This window comes from Nicrophorus vespilloides, unplaced genomic scaffold, assembly GCF_001412225.1.
Source record: "Nicrophorus vespilloides isolate i.1.1-1 unplaced genomic scaffold, Nicve_v1.0, whole genome shotgun sequence".
NCBI classification, from domain to species: Eukaryota; Metazoa; Arthropoda; class Insecta; order Coleoptera; family Silphidae; genus Nicrophorus; species Nicrophorus vespilloides.
The window spans coordinates 3,305-22,707 of record NW_017097697.1 but is presented as its reverse complement, the minus strand read 5'-3'; the positions used below and the strand labels follow the sequence as shown (position 1 = coordinate 22,707).

Sequence of the window (19,403 nt, the reverse complement as noted above, 5' to 3'; positions counted from 1 at the left end):
GTGCCAAGTAACTTGCATTATGTTACTTGACAAGTATTGTGTAGATTTTATGCAGAATTCAAGCTTTATGACATAGAGACAGTTCAGAAAATGGAACTTTTTGCGCGGTCAAATTCTCGAATTCTGCTTTTGCTTTCGAAATGCAGAAATTCCCTTCCGACATGAACAGTGATGGATCGGTAGCAACTGAACACAATTGTGTATTTGTGTGCATGCAAAACGCGCGCGCGACCCAGTTTCCTATGCACGTTAGATTTTTTTGTTTTGGTTTTGTTTTTAAAGACGGCGCTGAAATTGCACAAACGCACAAAGAAATCGAAACAAAACCGCATCAACCAAAAACAAACGGGTCTCAGCCACAGGTGCAACGGCGCCGGGCGTCACTTGATTGCGTCCGAGCTATTTTCGGACCATCCAAAGAAGATGCGATAATGAAATCGAAATATATAAGTATAGATAAAAATAGGTGTGTATGGTATTTACGCGAGACGCGTTACGAAACTAGACGTACAATTATGTCTCCAACAGACAAATAAACTTAAGAATAAAGTACAAGTTTATCGAATTCTCACTTTACAAATTAATTTTAATGGTTTTTAATTAATTTCAATTAGAAATTCATATGTAACAAAACTTTTAAACTCTTCCTATTCCCGCTTTACTAATTACAATTCTTCGTCATAATATAACAAGCGGTACAACCAGCGCACTCTAGTGATAAAATTCGTGAATCACTTAATTTTTTCAATAAACAAAAGGTCAAATTGATCCGTCAATTAAGTTTAAATTTAGCGCGTTTTATTAAATCTGTTAATTGATTAATAATTATGTATATGATTGGCGTCGTTAGGTTATAATTAAATTTATTAAGATTCTTACCAGATTTATGTGCTGCACTTTTCTTCCAACAAGAATAATTTCGCAATATTATTAAATATATTTGTTTCTTTTTAGTATTATTTTGAATATTTACGACCCAATTTCTGCCACCAAATGATCTTTATATCAAAATTGAAAACTAATCAAATGGTGCACTTGACGTTTCTAAAGTAAAAGTTGAGAAACATTCGCAAAAGAGGGCGCCACTGGAAAGATGTCAATTACATTCAAAAATTGGATTACAATATCTTTATTTAGCTGTAAAATCTATGTGAATCAACAAACGATACAATCTAAGCTATATAAATAAGAAATATTAGGATAATTACTCTCGATTTATGATGATTTTAACTGAATGACATGACATTTGAGGTCAAAGTTGATAAATATCGGTAATGGAGGGCGCCACTATGAAATATGCCAATTTTTTAATGCAAATCTATATACTGAAGAGCATTTCAGCGACTACTCTCGTTTCATACTGATCTTATCGAAAACGTCCAAATGCAGGAAAGAACCAGCACCTTTTAAGACCTTGTGAGCAACAGTCTTCGACTCTGAGTTGTCTCTGGAGCTGTCGGAATCCGAAGACAGATCGGGCTTCACCTGTTTTTTGGTCACCCAAACCCTAACAGCAAACTTACATTCAACAACAAACGCATCCCAATAGCCGATCTGCAAAGAGCAAATTGTTATTTTCCCCACGACAAATTAAAATTTTCGTAGCGTTACGTGTTCTTGCAATGCGACTTTCCGGACGTTCCAAATTGAAAACTAATCAAATGTTGTACTTGACGCTTGTAAAGTAAAAGTTGACAAACATTCGCAAAAGAGGGCGCCACTGGAAATATGTCAATTACATTCAAAAATTGGATATCAATATCTTTATTTAGCTGTAAAATCTACGTGAATCAACAAACGATACAATCTAAGCTATATAAATAAGAAATATTCGGATAATTACTCTCGATTTATGATGATTTTAACTGAAACAACCAAACTCTATGACATTTGAGGTCAAAGTTGATAAATATCGGTAATGGAGGGCGCCACTATGAAATATGCCAATTTTTGAATGCAATATATCTGTATTCAGAACATACTGATCTCGAAATCGTCCAAATGCAGGAAAGAACCAGCACCTTTTAAGACCTTGTGAGCAACAGTCTTCGACTCTGAGTTGTCTCTGGAGCTGTCGGAATCCGAAGACAGATCGGGCTTCACCTGTTTTTTGGTCACCCAAACCCTAACAGCAAACTTACATTCAACAACGAACGCATCCCAATAGCCGATCTGCAACGAGCAAATTGTTATTTTCCCCACAACAAATTCAAACTTTCGTAGCGTTACGTGTTCTTGCAATGCGACTTTCCGGACGTTCCAGAGGAACTCGAGGAAGGCGAAGCCGAAAGCTATGCATATTCCTATACCCAAAACGATGAAAACGCCGCCGACGTTGTCCAAAGCTAAATCGGCGCCTGAAGATTTGATGTTTTTCTGGAAAAGAACAAAAAAAAAATAGGATTTATATCGGTGATGGTTATTGATGAACATGATCTACATCGCATGGGACTTCGACTGGGACTTTTTTCTTCCACCAGCGATTCTTTAACTCGTTCAAAGTTCCCTCTTCTTGCAGCTTCAACACCGCTTTGTTTATGGCGCTTCTGTAAGGGGAATCTGCAAATGTAAACTCATTATTACTTTCGGATCAATTTGTTGCATTGATATTGTTATACTCATGGGCATAGCTATGCCGTAGCCTTTAGAATCCAAACGGTTTCCGACTTGCTTCAAATTGCAATTCTTCTCCACTTCATACTCGATGCTAGAACTTTCCATCAAGAAGGCGTACAGCTGATTTTTCGTTGTCAAGACTCGTTTAACGCCTTCCCCGTTGTTCTTTTCGAAAACGCTCGGACGAGTCGAACTCATCTGAGTCCACATCCTCTGATACGTGGAGAAGTTCGATTCGCGGAAGAACGTTTGAGTCGATCCACCCTCGACAGTACCATACTTGATCTTCGTCTGTTTTACCAGAGCATCAGCACTATCTATGGTCGGAGCCATCCTGTCCATCGTTAAGAACGCAGCCAAATTGGCCGTGTAAGAACTGGTCATGATGAGGGAAAAGAACCACCACATGGAAACACCCATTCTCGTCGATATTCCTCTGCAAATTAAACAATTATAATGATTACGAGTTAAGACATTTAATGTTACTGTTACTTTGGTAAAATATCGCAGCCTTGAGTCATTATGGATCCTAAAGTAATCCAAGTGCAATTCTTCAAATTCCAAATGTTCTCCAACTCTCCCGGATTTTGGTTGCAAGGATGTGGATTCTCCCAATCTCCAGGCGCCATTCTACATAAACAAAACTATTCACTATGCAAAAAATTGAAGATTTATAAAAAGACCTTGCGATGAAATAGAGCAAAATTGAAAGACCCAAATATAGAGTTGAGGTGTAAACCCATACTTCCAGATCGAATGGATCCATGAAGGCGAATTTGTTCTCATCCTGCTGCTTGCCTTTGCTGTACAATATACTCACACCTAAAGTCATGAAGGGCATACTGAAATCCACAACTTCCCTTCTTTCATGCGTGATAGTAAGATCACATATAGCCAAATGGGCTTTCTGAAAACCCACAACAGATTAAACATCGATTATTTATATGAACATATTATAAACTCACTCTATCCAAAAGGTCTTTGATTAAGCCGTTCCACGATTTCGTCTTCGGATCGTAATTACCGTACTTGTGGTCTTCGGTAAGCTCGAATCGGAACGTGAAATTCAACTCTTTCGCGATGCTCGCAATCAGATCCATGGAAAATCCTTCGTACCTATCGTTTCCCATCAATACTTCTCCTTGTCGCGCCTCCGCGTTCCTCAAATACGGAGGACCAATTCTGCAAATTTTCATCCAAATCATCCATCATCGATATAATTTGCTTTCAAAATACCTGGATGAAACGATGACCGTGGTCTTCTGCAGATTTTCAACGATCTGCTGCATCAGCTGACTGGCGTTCCTCGTGAAACTAAGTTCATCAGGTTTGGATGGATACCAGTAAGCGGTTTTTTCCACTCTTCCGTTGATGATCTCAGCCACTTGCATCGTGAAATCTACACGTTTACCTTCATCGCTGAACTTGATTGGACCAGTAATTCCATCCTCCATGTACTTCTGCAAAAAAATAAATAGTGAATTGAAGAACGCAAACAGAAGACATTTGGATATTGTACGATTTTCAGGAATTTGCTGACTCTGAAACCGTCCTCCCATTTCTTGCTGCTTCCATCGCAAAGCAACGGTTTCGTTGCAATCGGTTCGCTCTCGTGAAGCTCCTTCAGCGCCGACAGAAAGAAGTAAATTGCATCATTCATCAACGCGGTTTCAGTCTGAAAACAGAAGTTTTCATGATCAACTCTTAAATTTGTTAATAACAAAATACTTTGATTTTATCGGCCGATATTTCGTGATATCTTTGATGATACATCTCGCCTTGCTTCCAATCCAAAATTGAGTTCTCCAAGACTTGACTTTGAGGATTCACGATGCGCACCACTGTGATGTTGGCGTTCGTTTCTAGAATATTGAAATCCAAAGTGTGAGCGTCCTGGAATTTGATAAAGATAACGTGAGTAAAGTGCGTTAAGAGAGTGAAGAGTTATCACCAGAGATGTTAGGAGAATGCTATGAAACACGTCCAAAAGATTCACCTCTTTGGCTTGTCTCAAGATGTCGATTATATCTTCGGTTTCGCAGTCCAAGATGATCTGGGAAATTGTCGTGTTTTTGATCTCCTTCAGCACGCTCCTTCGGTGTTAATGTCAATGAATTTGTATCGATGATGTATTCGGATGAACGAACCTGTGATCATTTCCTTCACCGAGTTGCCTGACCATAACCGGTTCATCGTCGACGTTCACCAGTTTGAGGATTTCTTGGAGTCTGACCAAACCTTCGTTGGTTTGATAAATGATCGCGTAAGAGCTCCAATCTAAGTGTTTAACAACGGTTGCGATTCCGCAAGAGAGAAGATCTTGGTCAGGATGGATATTCAGAATGGGTTGATGGTTGAACGGGGTGCTCGGATTCCAAGAGATTTGAACCTGAGGAATCTCCAAGGTGGAGCAAATCGATTGGACCATCGGTCCAACTTTGGAGCTGCTCGGACCGAAGATCGCAACGACTCCATCACCATCAGCAGTCATATTACACACTACAATAATAAATCTTAAGCAATTGAATTGTTGTTATTTTTTTTTAATATACCGATTTTGCTTGTGGCAAAAGGATCATCCGAGACGATCCTCTGGATGTTCGTCTTGAACTTGATGCCCGTATTGACCATGTTGTATCTCTGCACCGCATACTTGAAGGCCAACTCCGTTTCTTGCTCATTTCCGCTGAAAAGCGCACCTGGAATGCGAAAAAGACTGTTACGCTATCAACAACTTCCGCCTTCACTCACTCACCAATTGTAAGATGCTGCGTCCAGCAGAGATCGAAGCAAGCGACGAAGAAGATGATTCGGATCCTCCACGTGTCCATTGCCATCGAAAGGATTTGCGTGTCGGCGATGAGGTGTAGGTGGAGAAGGAGGAAAATTGCAGTCGGGGGAGGTGCGAAAAAATCGCACTTGTCATGCGAAAGTAAATCTAAATATTTGGTCACCGGCCAAAAGTAATTATACTCGAACTCCTAGTAAAAATAGAAAAACCACGCTGAACGGAAACCAACGCCACCGATTCTTATTTACAAAATCCTCTTCAAAACACAACAACTTTTTCGTGCAATTTACAACAACGTATTTCAATTCACTTAGATAAGAACATTTTTGTAAACATTAATATAATAATAATTTTTTTTAATCATCTTTGAAAACTATAAACTACACGCGAAAGTGTATTCTATTGCGAGTATTTTTATATAAAAATTGTTACTTAATGATAATTAATTAGATTTTTTCAATTAGTTTTCTCAAAACCGATCCAATAGATTTTATTAAATTACTTAAATAAATCGTTATTTCAATTGTTGTTTAATTAACGAAGAATAAAGGTAAATTGAAAGTGTTAATTGGATTTGAATTCTGTGAAGAGGTGTTAGTTTGGTTGTCTACAACAAGGAAATATACGTTGACAATCCGATTAGAAGTTGTTTGTTTACTAGTGTCAGGCGTAAAATCAAAAAAAGGATTATAAAATTCTCGTTGGAAAAAAAAACAGAAACTTGTTACGATATGAGCAGGATAATTCCCGAGTTCATAATACGCGAGCAGTCGATAAAGGATGTGGAGCAGACGATCATCTACGAGCCACGTAAATAACCAATTAACCTAAATGAGTTTTTTTTTGTATCATTCATAATGTTAATTATATTCAACTGCAGATGATAAAGACATCATTGCGAATTACATCAACGATAGATCGATACCACAAACCTTCGTGAACCGCATCTGGTTGTGTCTGAAGGATGTCTTCCTTCCGTACGGTTATCCGGACAGCGTGAGCCCCGACTATCTGAACTACCAGATATGGGACACCGTTCAAGCGTTCTGCAGCACCATCACCGGTATATTGACGACGCAAGCTGTGCTGCAGGGTATCGGCGTCGGGAACACTTCGTCTTCGCCGCTGGCAGCTGCAATCACGTGGATTTTAAAGGACGGAACTGGGATGATCGGTAGAATTCTTTTCACCTGGTGGAACGGGTTCGTGCACAACGTGCGTGTCGAGAGTGTGTAATGTTTCTGGTTGATTCTGCAGACACTCGTTAGATGCGGATGCGAAGCGTTGGAGGATCTTCGCCGACGTTCTCAACGATTTCGCGATGTTCTTAGAGTTGTCGCTTCCGTACGCGTTTCACATAACCACATACGTGCTGTGCTTGACCAGCACGATGAAGGCGATCGTCGGGGTGGCCGGTGGAGCGACGAGAGCGTCGATAACACAGCACCAGGCTATAAAAGGGAACATGGCAGATGTGTCTGCGAAGGATGGAAGTCAGGAGACGTGCGTCAATTTACTTGCGAGCGTCTTTGGTATCTTTCTGCTCACACAAATTGAGAACAACAAAGTGTACTTTAATTAACTAATCGAGGATTTTTTGTTTGATTAATTTACTCATCGTTTTAGGTTGGAGTGGTTCTTGTTCTCGTTCTTCACCATGTTCCACATCCTGGCCAACTACTATGCGGTTAAAGCCTTGGTGTTCAAGCATATGAACGCTTCCAGATTGCTGACGGTCTTGAGGACGTACATGAGATATAACACTGTACCAAATCCTCTGTTGGTGAACAGAAGGGAGCCCATCTTCTTTCAAAACGTTAATGGTAAATAGTCATTGATAAACCGTGATCTTCGCCTCATCGATATTGATGATTTAAGTTAAGATGTTGTGCGGTTTCGACATAAAACTGGGTGAATCGTTGAAGGACATTATGCAGGATTCGAGCTCCGAAGACGTGCGGATTCTGACTGAAGCGTTCGTCCTACGGCCGTATTTCATGATTCCCGATATGAAGAGGATGATCATCTACGTTTCTTTTCCTCCGACCGTAGAATCTGAAGACGTCATTGCCGCATACTTTCACGCAGTCATCCTTGGCATCGCCTTGTGCAACTACAATGATATCGCTTTGGTAATTGTCATTATTAGATAATTTGATTGGTTACATTGTTCGTGTATAGAGTTTCAGCACGAAGAGGGTTCTGCACCATAGAAGTCCGCTGCAGAGGCTCGAAAATCTCCTCAAGAATTTCACGAGTTCTCCGTACACGGATATGGAGATGTTCTCGTTGGAGAACTTTTACTATTTGAACGAATTCGTGAACGCAGAAATGCACAATTTCTTCACTGCTCTTAATGTGAACGGTGAGTTCGGTAATAAAGTAAAGTTTGATTCGTTATAATAAAAAGGGAATTGTTTTCTCAGGATGGGATTTGAGCACGCATTCGCTAAGAATTGGCGAATGGAAATGCTCGGTGGAGATGTCCATTGAGCCCTCATTCAGAAACCCATTCAGCAGGAAAATGCAGTGATTTATATATAAACGGACGTAAATCCTGGCATGAATTGTGTTATATTTTTATATTTATAAATAAATTGATATTATCTGAAAGTTAATTAACTTATTGGCACTGGAGATGGTTCCTTGTAGCCGGTCTGCGACAGGTGCTTCACAATATCCATCCAGTTCCATCCTCTGGGCTTCTCTCCTTTGTTATCCACTTTATCCCATTGCCTCCTCTTCTGAGCTTTGGTCAGCTGCTCTTTCTTCTCTTTTTTCTCAGAGGGTTTGTCCTGAAATACAACAATTGTTAAATGAGCAAGAATTACATTAATTGCTACATACTTCAATGTTCAGTTTTTCAGTAGCGTCAGTGACTTGCTCAACAACACCACCATCTGGCTGTTCTGCGATCAACTCATCAAACTTTTCCTTCAGAAACTCGAAAAGTGAGTATGTCATGGACATGCCAAGGAATTGCTCTGCCTCTTCCTCAACCAATTTGACGATCTTCTCCTTCAATGTGGGAACGCTAAAATTACAGAGAATCAGTTCAAAATTAAACAATAATGCAAATGTTGACAAGAGTGTTTGCTTACATATTCCTGTTGTAAAATGCATCCATGCTGATCATTGGCTTCTCCTCTGGGTAATTCTCACTCCACTGGATTTCCATCAGGAAAGATTTGTGATCATCGTGCACTCCATACTATAAAATAATGAACAGTTAATTGAAAGATTAGGAGAATTCTGATTGATATTCACTTTATATTGGTAGACGGTTGGAGACAGTTGCTTGAAGTTGTCGTCCCCATCGTAAATCGAGAAGAGCACTTCGCGTTCCTCTTCCTGCACTTCCAGATTCGACATTGCTTTTGAAAATCTAATCTATATCTAGAATTTAGAACTTATCGAAATTAAATTCGCAGGATTCAACAAATCACAGCCATCTCTGTTACCGTAGGTCTCTACATCAACTGTCAAAAATAGAACATAACCTCCTCCACGAAAAAATACCACGTGACGCCGGCAGCGGCAAATTCAAATGTAAAGTAAATTTTATTAAGTACAAAAATAAATACAAAATAGTTAATAATAACTAACTACTTCAAGGATTACGACTTGAACGGTGTTATTGTTAATCTGGAATTGAAGGTGGTGGTGTTCTGAGATTGAGTGGAACCGTGCATCCGTGCAGCCTGTAAAATGATTAAAAATTTAATAAGAATATTGGAATATTTCAATTTGAATAAGAATATATTCATTACCTTCTTCAATCTGTAAAGTTGATCCAAAGCGTGTGGCAGTATTGGTCTGATCGAGTTGATTTCCATGATGGTCAAATTGTCGACTGCTGCATATGATCCGGATTCCTTCATCATGGAATCAACGGAAGCTCGCAGCTTGGACATACGCATATCCCAAATATCTTTGATGATTGTTCTGATCTCATCGGTGCGTGGTATATCATCAGGAGCAGCTGATAGCAGCAATTTGGCTTCCACCATGTAGTGTTCACTCGGCATTTTAATAAAGTTTCTGAAATGCAACCATAATATATTAGATAAAGTTTGATTTAATGTTAAATTAAAGAATAAAATAATAAGACCGGAGGATTGGAATTAGAATTATAGAGGATTATTTATAACAACGGCTCAATGGTCTAGGGGTATGATTTTCGCTTCGGGTGCGAGAGGTCCCGGGTTCAAATCCCGGTTGAGCCCACACTCCTTTTTTTCCTTATAAGGAAATATTAGAAAATTAACAATTATTCAATAACTAACATATAATTTGAAGAAATTGCTATCATTGACATCAACATTTATCTTTCTTTTTGAAGAAAAATAACGAATTTAACACGTTTAAAAGGACTACAAAAATCATGATTCCAAATTCGTATTTTTAAATAAAATTATATGAAAGTGGAACTGAGAAGTTCTGAAAGTCTTAAGTTATGGATGTCAATTTCAATAATCAAGGACCGAAGTCAATAACTTTATTGGACCAAAGTACCACTATTAACATATTTTCTGTAAATAAGTTTTATGAAGTTAATAATTGCAACCTTTCACAACCTGCAACCAAAGCATACCGCGAGCCAATTAACCCATTAAAGATGATCATCGCAACCTTTTCTTAAAATAACAAAATATTAATTGTTCATCCTCCCAATTAAGTAAATATGAATTTATCATCCCTTCATTTAGTAAACATTAAAAGAAGGGCTCAACCGGGATTTGAACCCGGGACCTCTCGCACCCAAAGCGAGAATCATACCCCTAGACCATTGAGCCGATGATTATGATCATCATGCCCTTTCGGAACCCCCCTGGAATATTCCCCTCATTAGTAAACATCAAAAGAAGGGCTCAACCGGGATTTAAACCCGGGACCTCTCGCACCCAAAGCGAGAATCATACCCCTAGACCATTGAGCCGATGATTATGATCATCATGACCTTCCGGAACCCCCCCGCAAGTCCCCCAATTTAGTAAATATGAATTGATCATCCCTCTAGAAATAAACATTAAAAGAAGGGCTCAACCGGGATTTGAACCCGGGACCTCTCGCACCCAAAGCGAGAATCATACCCCTAGACCATTGAGCCGATGATTACGATCATCATGACCTTTCGGAACCCCCCTGGGATATTCCCCCCATTAGTAAACATCAAAAGAAGGGCTCAACCGGAATTTGAACCCGGGACCTCTCGCACCCAAAGCGAGAATCATGCCCCTAGACCATTGAGCCGATTATTATGATCATCATGACCTTCCGGAACCCCCCGCAAGTCCTCCAATTTAGTAAATATGAATTGATCATCCCTCTAGAAATAAACATCAAAAGAAGGGCTCAACCGGGATTTGAACCCGGGACCTCTCGCACCCAAAGCGAGAATCATACCCCTAGACCATTGAGCCGATGATTATGGTGATGGCGACCAATCAGAACCCCCTATAACATACTGTTGTGTCCCAGGGATGGGACACCCCAGTTTACTCTTGGTCCCCTTGTTTATATTAAAGTGTATCGAACACATTAAAGGTGTATGTTTATATAATAAGGAGACGTGGAGGTCTCTAGTTCGTTAGTACACAACTATACAAAGAAAAGCGTAAGTGTAATGGAATTCAATTAATATTTACAAAATTGGAGGGAGCCCAGGGGAGGATGTGATTGTTCGCTTTGATCGTATTTATCGGCTCAATGGTCTAGGGGTATGATTCTCGCTTTGGGTGCGAGAGGTCCCGGGTTCAAATCCCGGTTGAGCCCTTCTTTTGCCACCCCTATACCAATACAAATAAAACGTTACAACCGAAGGTCGAACCACTTAAAATGTTTACGCTCCATTCAACTAAAGAATAAACATAACGTCATGGCTCGAGGACAAAGAAATCATCCACGAATCAGTTTTGTTTACTTATTACAACACCCAAGCAATTATCAGCTTATCAGTAAAGTCAGCGGCAATGACTGTGATTTGCATTTTTAACGGATTTCTGATAAGACAATCACTGTAAATCCACGATTACAACAGTGGCCCCCCGGACGAGACTTAAATAGCATAAATGAGGAGGCACATACCTCGAAACTTTTTCCCTGTCTTTGATTGTCTCCAGCACATCTACGTCCATCCAGTCGGGGGCTTGAATCTTGCACTTCTGCTGTTGTTTCAAGTTGACCGCCATCCACAGAGGCACCTGCACAGGGAGTCCGGCCCTGAAGGGCCCCACGTCCCCAGATATCAAATGAATCACATTACTATTTATAGTCGGTATGATGTTCACACGCTGCTTCTCCGCCAGAAACTCGAGCACGTCCGGATCCATGGTTATGCGGTGACATAACCTGAAATGCTTCTCAAGTGCGTCTATCGATTCGAATGGCGCCGTTGCATTGGTCGATTCAAAAACTAAACACCGCCCATTTGTAGCTTCGATTCTTGAAAAATGATGAATAAAAACATTATGCAATTACACTGGAATACAATAAAATATGCTTTAAAACCGAATTAAGTCACAAATACATTACAATATACAAGTGTCATTGTAAATACTAGCATAAACACGAACGTAAACTTCATAGAATATCAATCAGAACATGTGATAAAAAAAAAACACATTTATCAGTTCCCTAAATTTAGTATTAAGTCTGTTTCAAGTAGATTCTAATATACAAACACTTACGTTTAATTAACTGGATGATTTCTTTAATCGGAACTGTGAACTTTGCTTCCTTTTTTTTGCTCTTAATCTTGATTCGAATTGGTTCTGAAAAATGCATATGCAAGACCTTTGAACAAACGAGGCATTTAGTATTAATGTCCCATTTGCATGACTAATATGGGTAGCAATTTGTTCCGTTCCGATTCAGTGATTAAGCATGCTTCGAGGCTCGCTGATCCTGGCGTTCTGCATCGCCTCAACATTCGCTCTGCACAAGGGGTATCTGAAAATATACACGAAATTAGATTAGATTTCAACATAAAATTCCCACAGAGGTTTAACATACTTGCTGGACGACGTGACCGAAGAGAAACAGGATCTAGAGAGGTTGTTAAGTGATGTCCTCTTCAACACTTTAAAACCTTACAAATGCATCGCAATACTCTGCGACGACGTCTACTACTCGATCTTCAAAGATCACATCTTCAAGAAGATGGGTCTATTTATATCATACTTTTTCGTAAGTTGATCTTCTTGTCAAACTTCAAGTTTTAACGTCTCTGGATCTTCTATAATTAATTTAAATATAGTTACAATTTGATATTAAATAAACCATTGTTACCAGATTTTAATTGAGAGCTCCGACGATCTGCTGTCACCGTTTCCAGATACCAAAGACGCTTTGAATATGATCAAGAAGCAGGACTGCCAGATGTACGTGATTCTCATGGCAAATGGTCTGCAATTATCCAGACTCTTGATATACGGAGATCGGTACATTTTACACGATAAACTTATGGTCTTTTTATGAACTTCATTTGTAGATATAGAGTGTTAGACACTAGGGCCAATTTCGTTTTTTTGTACGATAACCGTATCCTGCACAAAGACCTATATTATCTCTGGAAGAGGATGGTTAATGTGATCTTCATCAAAGAGTATGCTGGCAGCAAAAAGTCCTCGGGCGAAATCATACCTTGGTTTGAATTGAGTACGGTTCCGTTTCCGTCTCCTATAAAAGGAGTCTTCATACCCAGACGCATCGATATCTGGCGAAGGAGCAAATTTCGAAAAGGTATTTTCGACTGGTTTCTCTCTAAAGATTATAATTTCGAAATTGATTTAGGTGTGGACTTATTCAGAGATAAAACTTACGATTTGAAGAATCAAACATTGAAGGTGGCTGTTTTCCAGCATATCCCGGCTGCAATCAAGATGGAAATACCAGAGCACAAATCGCACAAGACTGTGGTACAGTACGGAGATTCAGGTTACTCAGGGATCGAAATCGAAGTACGAAAACCATTCTTACATTAGCTTGAAGATCTACTATAGAATAAATTGCAGATCTTGGCTACGATTTCTAAAGCGATGAACTTCAATCCGGAGATGTATGAGCCGCAGAATGCGGAGAGCGAGTTCTGGGGTATAAGGCAACCGGATGGTCAGTATTCCGGTCTGTTTGGAGAACTAGTAAGCAGCAAAGCCGACATCGGATTGGGTGATTTCTATTACACCAATTACATCTTGGATCTGATGGATCTCACCATTCCTTATTACACGGAATGTCTGACGTTTTTAACGCCGGAAGCGCTGAGCGACAACTCCTGGAAAACCTTGATCCTTCCCTTTAAGTACTTGAAGATTCTGAAACACAATTGATTAACAAATAACAATGTACTTCAATTTGTAGACCGTTGATGTGGACCTGCGTGCTTCTAAGCCTTTTCATCTGCGCTTTCTTGTTTCATTTCTTAGCAATATTTCATCGTCGCATCAATAGGTTTGGAATGGATGAAAAGATCGTTGCTACTCGTCCGATTCAGGTGCAGCCCAAATTGAATGTAGATGCTAAGTACAGGTTGATGAGGCAACAGCACGAGGTGTTGAAGGAGGAAGATGAACCGGAAGGTCTTTACGTTTTCGCCGAACCTGTTAACAGCTTCCTATATACTTACAGCATGTTGCTGGTGGTTTCGCTTCCGAAGTTACCGACTGGATGGTCTTTGAGGATGCTCACCGGGTGGTTCTGGCTCTACTGCACTCTAGTCGTAGTCTCATACAGAGCAAGCATGACTGCTATACTTGCAAATCCAACGCCTCGAGTGACCATCGACAATCTGCAAGAAATAATTGACAGTAAGATATCTGTGGGTGGTTGGGGTGAGATCAACAGAATCTTATTCTCGACCTCTTTGGATCCACCGAGCCAAGAAATCGGCGATAAATTCGAAATTATAAACGATACCGATTACGGCGTGGATCGCGTTGCTTTAGGTACTTTCGCGCTGTACGAAAACACGCATTTCCTGAAGTATTCCAGCGTTAAAAGGCAACTGAGAATCCTCAACGACACCAAACTCGAGGGTCAGGATGGCGATAGGAATCTTCATATCATGAGCGACTGCGTAATTAACATGCCCATCTCCATCGGTCTGCAGAAGAACTCACCAATAAAGCCTATGGTGGATAAGTTCATAAGGCGCGTCATCGAGGCAGGACTCGTCGGCAAATGGCTGGACGATATAATGAGTTTCACCATGATCTCAGAAACAAGCAACGAGGAAAGGGTCAAAGCCCTGATGGACATGAAGAAGTTCTTTGGTGCGATCGTCGCTCTGTTCATCGGCATCACCATTAGCGTTTCGGTATTCTTCGCCGAAATTCTCTACTTCAATCGATACATCAGAAAACATCCGAACTTCGATAAGTACTCCAAGGTTATCCAACACGAGAAGAAACAATAAATTACACTTCTGCATTCCTACAAAATAATAGTTATAATACCAGTAACATGATGACAACGAAACATACCTTCTTGATTACTTAATACAGCCTTTTATCTTATGAATCAACACTAAAAATTGCTTAACTTTAAGCTTTAAAATATGTCTAACATAATTATATCACCATAGCAACAATATTATCAATTGTCTCAAGCCTACTTCGCACATTAAGTAATGTCATCAATAGTTTAGAAACAAAATGCATCTACAACAAAAATACAACTTCTTCATTAACTATAGGCAATTTCTTTAGCATCCATGCAAATTGGGTTGCATACCTCACAACGCTAACTAAGAATAAAATGTGCATATTCCTTTATTTACATAATATTACATTTCTTATATACTTTAGCATACTGGAAGTATTTGGTAATCCATTTTCGAAATTCAATAAAAATTTCCTGCAAAATTTAAATGAACTTAGAATAGAAACAATAGAAATTAAGAATTAAATCTTAATTAACTTTAAAAGATAATTAGTGACAAAAGTGATCTTTCAATATATAAAAGTTGTTAACAATTATAATAGTTTTCTATAAAATCTACCATATATATAAATAATAATAATGTAATTGGAATAGTAACTATGGTACTGTTTCCATAGTAACTACTTAAATTTGTATTTATTAACGTAATGAAACTACGGTTTGGTATGAAAATATTTTATTTGGTGAAAAGCGGTAACAAACAGTTAAAACAGAAATACTGATTGGATTAAGTAGTTTTTGCTTCAGAGCTCCGTGTGTGCTGCGACAGTGTCTGCATATGCAAACCAACTGTTGTAGACTTTGATGGGATCGACCATCCAGTGTTTGTGGAATGAAACGGCGCTGTAAGACCGAAGATATGCCTCTGCGTAATCCATGGGTCTCGCCTGAAAACAAAAGAAGCTCTTAATCTCTTACATAATGTTACTTAATTACGTTACCTGATGGAAGAGAGGCGAATGCGTTATGACTGTTCCGATTTCCTTCAAACACAAACCCATGTACATGTCGTCCGGGGCGGAGGCGGTTGGACAGGAACAGTTGAGTGCGAGGCGCGAAAGTAGGGGGCGGCTGATTGCGATTCCACCGCCGCCCGTGATGTAATCGTAGCCGGCGCCCGGGGCGGACATTCCGTAACCGTACCGTTCCCCGAGAGCCACCGCATCACCAGAATCGTAGCAGCCGAGGAGTGCCCTCAGGCCGGACACGCTGAGAACAAAAATTCGGAGAGTCTTCTAATGAACTTGCTTCGATCATTGATCAACCCAAAACTCCAAACCATTCCTCTCTTCCTCCCCAAATTGAATCTATTTCGCTTTTGCATTCAAAGTGCCGCAGGCGGAACTTTTCCGAGTGCATTTGCGAAGACCATTCATCACTCATCTTCGACATTAGTTCGGGTCCCAGACTCCAAACACAATTATCGCAATCTATCTCCATGACTACCATAGCCAGTATTTCCACAAGTAACTTGCATTTTGTGTACGAAATGAGTCTAGTCTCCATGACTACCACTGTTTATTTTTCGTTCCTTGTTACTTGATTTGCTAAAAAGTGAACAAATAGAGAGCACTGAATGTTACAATTATTCAGTTACACTCGTTTTATTCCCTAAAGCAATCTGCATATAAAATGGACAAATGGACCATCATCAATCAACATAGTTTTCGAGGAATAAACGCATTCAAATATGTAAAACTACAACTGTTGCAATTATTCAAGTAAAAATATTTAGTTTTCAACTTTAACAATAAATCAAAAATTTGAAGTTTTAGAATTATTTTTATAGTGAAATATGTTGAAAACTTACCTGAGGATTGTGTCATCATCAGCAATGAAGATCCATCGAATATCCGAATTTCTGTTCTCGATTTCTCTGTTGATGTACCTGAGGATGGAAAACGTCTTCTCGCAATGTCCGTGCTCGGTATTGGCGACTCCCAATGTTACAGTAGGAACTGTATCATCTGCATGAACCAATCAATTAAGAATACAAATAGATTTAGTAGTTTTTCCTTACCTTCGACGTCGCTGAAAAACCTAAGAATTGCTGCGTGTTTTGCCCACGTCTTCTTCACGATGGGCACGCGATCCTCGTGGAATTTGGAGCACGTCTTCACCGCAAAGTAGATCGATCCTCGAGGCGCGACGTCCCCCTGGTAAAGACAAAAACAAAGATTAGACAAAGCGAAAGGAAAATTAGGCATTCGAAGACATACACATGATTCGAAGGGCCGCACGTGGGTGGCGCACGCTTCGCCCTCGTCGGCCACGCAGAAGGAGGAATCGTGTGATAACGCCACCCCTGCACCATCGTTCCACACGAAGAGCGAAAACTCGTGAACGCTATCTATATTGAAATCGGTCTTCGGCATATTCTCACGTCGCAACCTTTCGTTCAACCTGCAAACACGAATACCAAAATTTGTCCAAAAAAAACTTCACACTGTTACAAACAAACAAACCTAAGCAGAAGTGCAGTGCTGATGGCAAAACCTGACGCTAGATTTGGGTATTTGAAACTCGTCGGATCCTCGTAGAAGGCGAAATGATGGATTATGGAAGGTTCACGATCGTGCAGAGCGTAGCCCAAAAACACTTCATCCTAAAAATAAAGCAAACAAAAAAGTACGTTTAGTTTGTTGTAAAATTCACTCAATTCCTCATTTATCAGACCTTTCCTCTGCGAGTGCGTAACGTGTCCAGAAGACGTCCAAGTCTGACCCTCGTCCCGTCCTCCAGGAAAACGATGAAACTGGAGTTGGATCCATGCAGACGCGAGAGCTGCGGGATCAACGGGATTATCGTCCAGCCGCCGGCATGTGGGAAATCCAAGTGTGATAAATGGACGACGAATTGATCCTGCGTAAATAAATAACACAACAAAAATGTGTGAAAAGAAAATACAATTTAGTTCAAGAAGAAAGTAACCTAATTCCTCATATTCATAAAAATTTTAAAGACAAAACTGCTTATAATAAAATGAGTAAAATCTGTTATTGCTACATCTTCTGTGCTTCTTCAGAATCACTTAAAAAATTGTCGTAATTTTATTGAAATTTTAAACTAAAATTATTTTACTCAAACTAATAAAGCTTATATGTGTATTGAAGCTAAAATTAAATGATTATTCACGTAGATTTTCATAAATGAACCACGGATTGATCTTACGTAAACAAATCACGCAAAAAAAAAGAACAAAGAATAAAAAAAAAAAAGCAAAGAAAGGTGGATGGAATGGAAACATTGCAAAGGGAAGGAAAACCATTAATTATCGGGGATCGCACAAAAAGCCACTTAAATAATGATCGATAATTGAAATGCTATCCCATTTCGCCGCCTTCTATCGTGATCCCAAAAAAAGAAAAAAAAACTAAAGGATTCCATTTCCACCCTTCCACGACACTTCATCTATAAAATCCCGATTCCCTTAGACGAAAGAAAATTACCAGATCTTATAAAAGATTAACACTTTCGAATTGATTTTATTTACTGGAGATTATCGTTAAATCTTTCTCTTAAAATTAGATCAAAATCTATATTTTATCGCTCGTTCTGGTTTATCTAAATCACCAATAAATCATGTTCAAATCATCTATAAATACGTTTTTATTGCATGCAATTTAGATTTAGTATACTTTAAAAACTGATCCAATTGTTATTGTATCTAAGATCAAGTTAACAGAAATTTGAAAATTTCATCAGATTATTTTTTTTCCACAAGAAATATAAAACGTTTTCTTTGTCAACACTTAATAATTAATATATTTTATGTTGCATTAAAAATGATCAAAAAAATTGACAATTCAAAATTATGCAACCCAAATAATTAACAACTCGTTACCTAGGTAATTAATACAGTTGATTAATGCGTGTATAAAAACATTGTAGCAACACATGGTTGTATGATTTATAATTTTTTGTTAAGATCAAAATTGAATGATTTGTATACCTTGGATTGTGCCTGGATGTTGTTCTTGAGCTCTTGCGCTCGGGCCAAGTGATATGGATTCGGTTGACTCAAGATGACGAAGACCACATCTTCAGCATCTGAAAGACATAAAGAAAAATAAACAGAATTAATGATTTTGTATAATGGAATAAAGTTGATAATGAATGGGGGTAATCCTTACACGTCCTGATCGGATCGTCTCTGGATACGCCCGATGGGGACCACCCGAATCTAATCAACAGGACGACACGCCTGGCTTAAACCCTTCTCCACTCCTTTGATCCTCTCGACTACACCAACGGAATACCTTATACACTGTTTGTCCAGTTTCGTCCCACTTCTTCGCCAAAACTTCCCGTCAATATTTGATGCACGAACTTAAACCGATTCGAACTGCCTCGAAAGCGCACGCAAAACGTACATGGATGATCCGTGCAAGCACACGGAATACCAAAATACTTAATGGATAAATCACATTATTAAATCAAACAAAGTAGAAAATCAATTATATAACGATTTTTCGGATCTATATCGCAAACCCGACAACTGAAGACCGTCTATTGAAATCCCGACTGTATCGAAATCCCAACTATATCAAAATCT

At 39.3% G+C, this 19,403-nt stretch overlaps 6 protein-coding genes, 1 long non-coding RNA gene and 7 other non-coding genes across 14 annotated transcripts; 4 read left to right on the top strand and 10 right to left on the bottom strand.

The window, feature by feature from the left end:
- Positions 1-1,113: 1,113 nt before the first annotated feature.
- On the bottom strand, positions 1,114-1,954 carry LOC108560764. The gene is made up of 2 exons (XR_001890994.1): positions 1,612-1,954; positions 1,114-1,554 (listed from the first exon to the last, which is right to left on the bottom strand). It is a non-coding gene; the product is annotated as an uncharacterized LOC108560764 (long non-coding RNA).
- A 17-nt stretch (positions 1,955-1,971) lies between these two features.
- Positions 1,972-5,719, bottom strand: LOC108560754 (glutamate receptor ionotropic, kainate 2-like). Its single transcript, XM_017918436.1, has 14 exons — positions 5,372-5,719; positions 5,169-5,315; positions 4,764-5,115; positions 4,568-4,709; positions 4,345-4,509; positions 4,136-4,291; positions 3,853-4,076; positions 3,582-3,798; positions 3,300-3,523; positions 3,109-3,246; positions 2,619-3,052; positions 2,441-2,559; positions 2,230-2,376; positions 1,972-2,172 (listed from the first exon to the last, which is right to left on the bottom strand). The coding sequence occupies exons 1-14, from the start codon at positions 5,451-5,453 to the stop codon at positions 1,972-1,974; spliced, it is 2,748 nt and encodes a 915-aa protein (XP_017773925.1). The 5' UTR covers positions 5,454-5,719.
- A 165-nt stretch (positions 5,720-5,884) lies between these two features.
- Positions 5,885-8,011, top strand: LOC108560761 (RUS1 family protein C16orf58 homolog). The gene is made up of 7 exons (XM_017918444.1): positions 5,885-6,217; positions 6,288-6,609; positions 6,665-6,976; positions 7,034-7,230; positions 7,286-7,539; positions 7,589-7,772; positions 7,834-8,011. The coding sequence occupies exons 1-7, from the start codon at positions 6,139-6,141 to the stop codon at positions 7,938-7,940; spliced, it is 1,455 nt and encodes a 484-aa protein (XP_017773933.1). The 5' UTR covers positions 5,885-6,138; the 3' UTR covers positions 7,941-8,011.
- LOC108560763 (RWD domain-containing protein 4) lies at positions 7,959-8,881 on the bottom strand. The gene is made up of 4 exons (XM_017918447.1): positions 8,675-8,881; positions 8,509-8,618; positions 8,255-8,441; positions 7,959-8,202 (listed from the first exon to the last, which is right to left on the bottom strand). The coding sequence occupies exons 1-4, from the start codon at positions 8,777-8,779 to the stop codon at positions 8,026-8,028; spliced, it is 579 nt and encodes a 192-aa protein (XP_017773936.1). The 5' UTR covers positions 8,780-8,881; the 3' UTR covers positions 7,959-8,025.
- A 68-nt stretch (positions 8,882-8,949) lies between these two features.
- LOC108560762 (probable DNA replication complex GINS protein PSF2) lies at positions 8,950-11,814 on the bottom strand. The gene is made up of 3 exons (XM_017918445.1): positions 11,495-11,814; positions 9,178-9,448; positions 8,950-9,108 (listed from the first exon to the last, which is right to left on the bottom strand). Exons 1-3 carry the CDS (start codon positions 11,737-11,739, stop codon positions 9,025-9,027), a joined length of 600 nt encoding a protein of 199 aa, XP_017773934.1. The 5' UTR covers positions 11,740-11,814; the 3' UTR covers positions 8,950-9,024.
- Trnap-cgg lies at positions 9,562-9,633 on the top strand. The gene has a single exon. It is a non-coding gene; the product is annotated as a tRNA-Pro (tRNA).
- On the bottom strand, positions 10,132-10,203 carry Trnap-ugg. The gene has a single exon. It is a non-coding gene; the product is annotated as a tRNA-Pro (tRNA).
- Trnap-ugg lies at positions 10,275-10,346 on the bottom strand. Its single transcript has one exon. It is a non-coding gene; the product is annotated as a tRNA-Pro (tRNA).
- Trnap-ugg lies at positions 10,446-10,517 on the bottom strand. Its single transcript has one exon. It is a non-coding gene; the product is annotated as a tRNA-Pro (tRNA).
- On the bottom strand, positions 10,589-10,660 carry Trnap-ugg. Its single transcript has one exon. It is a non-coding gene; the product is annotated as a tRNA-Pro (tRNA).
- Positions 10,759-10,830, bottom strand: Trnap-ugg. The gene has a single exon. It is a non-coding gene; the product is annotated as a tRNA-Pro (tRNA).
- On the top strand, positions 11,111-11,182 carry Trnap-ugg. The gene has a single exon. It is a non-coding gene; the product is annotated as a tRNA-Pro (tRNA).
- Positions 11,815-12,130: 316 nt separating the features above from the next.
- On the top strand, positions 12,131-14,925 carry LOC108560760 (glutamate receptor ionotropic, delta-2). The gene is made up of 7 exons (XM_017918443.1): positions 12,131-12,354; positions 12,409-12,595; positions 12,701-12,849; positions 12,900-13,150; positions 13,202-13,368; positions 13,423-13,709; positions 13,769-14,925. Exons 1-7 carry the CDS (start codon positions 12,293-12,295, stop codon positions 14,820-14,822), a joined length of 2,157 nt encoding a protein of 718 aa, XP_017773932.1. The 5' UTR covers positions 12,131-12,292; the 3' UTR covers positions 14,823-14,925.
- A 582-nt stretch (positions 14,926-15,507) lies between these two features.
- Positions 15,508-18,898, bottom strand: LOC108560753 (beta-1,3-glucosyltransferase; the record flags this gene model as incomplete). Its single annotated transcript, XM_017918434.1, has 8 exons — positions 15,508-15,735; positions 15,790-16,057; positions 16,659-16,815; positions 16,869-17,004; positions 17,068-17,251; positions 17,314-17,453; positions 17,525-17,710; positions 18,801-18,898. Coding segments are annotated over 8 exons (1,313 nt in total), but the record flags the coding sequence as incomplete, so codon positions are not given.
- Positions 18,899-19,403: the final 505 nt, after the last annotated feature.

Excerpts from the sequence above, each read along its gene's own strand:
- LOC108560754 (XM_017918436.1), bottom strand. The coding sequence starts at position 5,453 with ATGGCAATGGACACGTGGAGGATCCGAATCATCTTCTTCGTCGCTTGC. Across the intron at positions 5,316-5,371 it reads GACGCAGCATCTTACAATTG|GTGCGCTTTTCAGCGGAAAT; the intron begins GTGAGTGAGTGA and ends TTCGCATTCCAG. Across the intron at positions 2,560-2,618 it reads CGGCATAGCTATGCCCATGA|ATTCCCCTTACAGAAGCGCC; the intron begins GTATAACAATAT and ends TTACATTTGCAG.
- LOC108560761 (XM_017918444.1), top strand. The coding sequence starts at position 6,139 with ATGAGCAGGATAATTCCCGAGTTCATAATACGCGAGCAGTCGATAAAG. Across the intron at positions 6,610-6,664 it reads CTTTTCACCTGGTGGAACGG|ACACTCGTTAGATGCGGATG; the intron begins GTTCGTGCACAA and ends TTGATTCTGCAG. Across the intron at positions 7,231-7,285 it reads CTTCTTTCAAAACGTTAATG|TTAAGATGTTGTGCGGTTTC; the intron begins GTAAATAGTCAT and ends TGATGATTTAAG.
- LOC108560763 (XM_017918447.1), bottom strand. The coding sequence starts at position 8,779 with ATGTCGAATCTGGAAGTGCAGGAAGAGGAACGCGAAGTGCTCTTCTCG. Across the intron at positions 8,619-8,674 it reads CAACCGTCTACCAATATAAA|TATGGAGTGCACGATGATCA; the intron begins GTGAATATCAAT and ends ATTATTTTATAG. Across the intron at positions 8,203-8,254 it reads CTGAAAAACTGAACATTGAA|GACAAACCCTCTGAGAAAAA; the intron begins GTATGTAGCAAT and ends GTTGTATTTCAG.
- LOC108560762 (XM_017918445.1), bottom strand. The coding sequence starts at position 11,739 with ATGGATCCGGACGTGCTCGAGTTTCTGGCGGAGAAGCAGCGTGTGAAC. Across the intron at positions 9,449-11,494 it reads GACAGGGAAAAAGTTTCGAG|AAACTTTATTAAAATGCCGA; the intron begins GTATGTGCCTCC and ends GTTGCATTTCAG. Across the intron at positions 9,109-9,177 it reads AACTTTACAGATTGAAGAAG|GCTGCACGGATGCACGGTTC; the intron begins GTAATGAATATA and ends ATCATTTTACAG.
- LOC108560760 (XM_017918443.1), top strand. The coding sequence starts at position 12,293 with ATGCTTCGAGGCTCGCTGATCCTGGCGTTCTGCATCGCCTCAACATTC. Across the intron at positions 12,850-12,899 it reads CTCTTGATATACGGAGATCG|ATATAGAGTGTTAGACACTA; the intron begins GTACATTTTACA and ends CTTCATTTGTAG. Across the intron at positions 13,151-13,201 it reads AAGGAGCAAATTTCGAAAAG|GTGTGGACTTATTCAGAGAT; the intron begins GTATTTTCGACT and ends AAATTGATTTAG.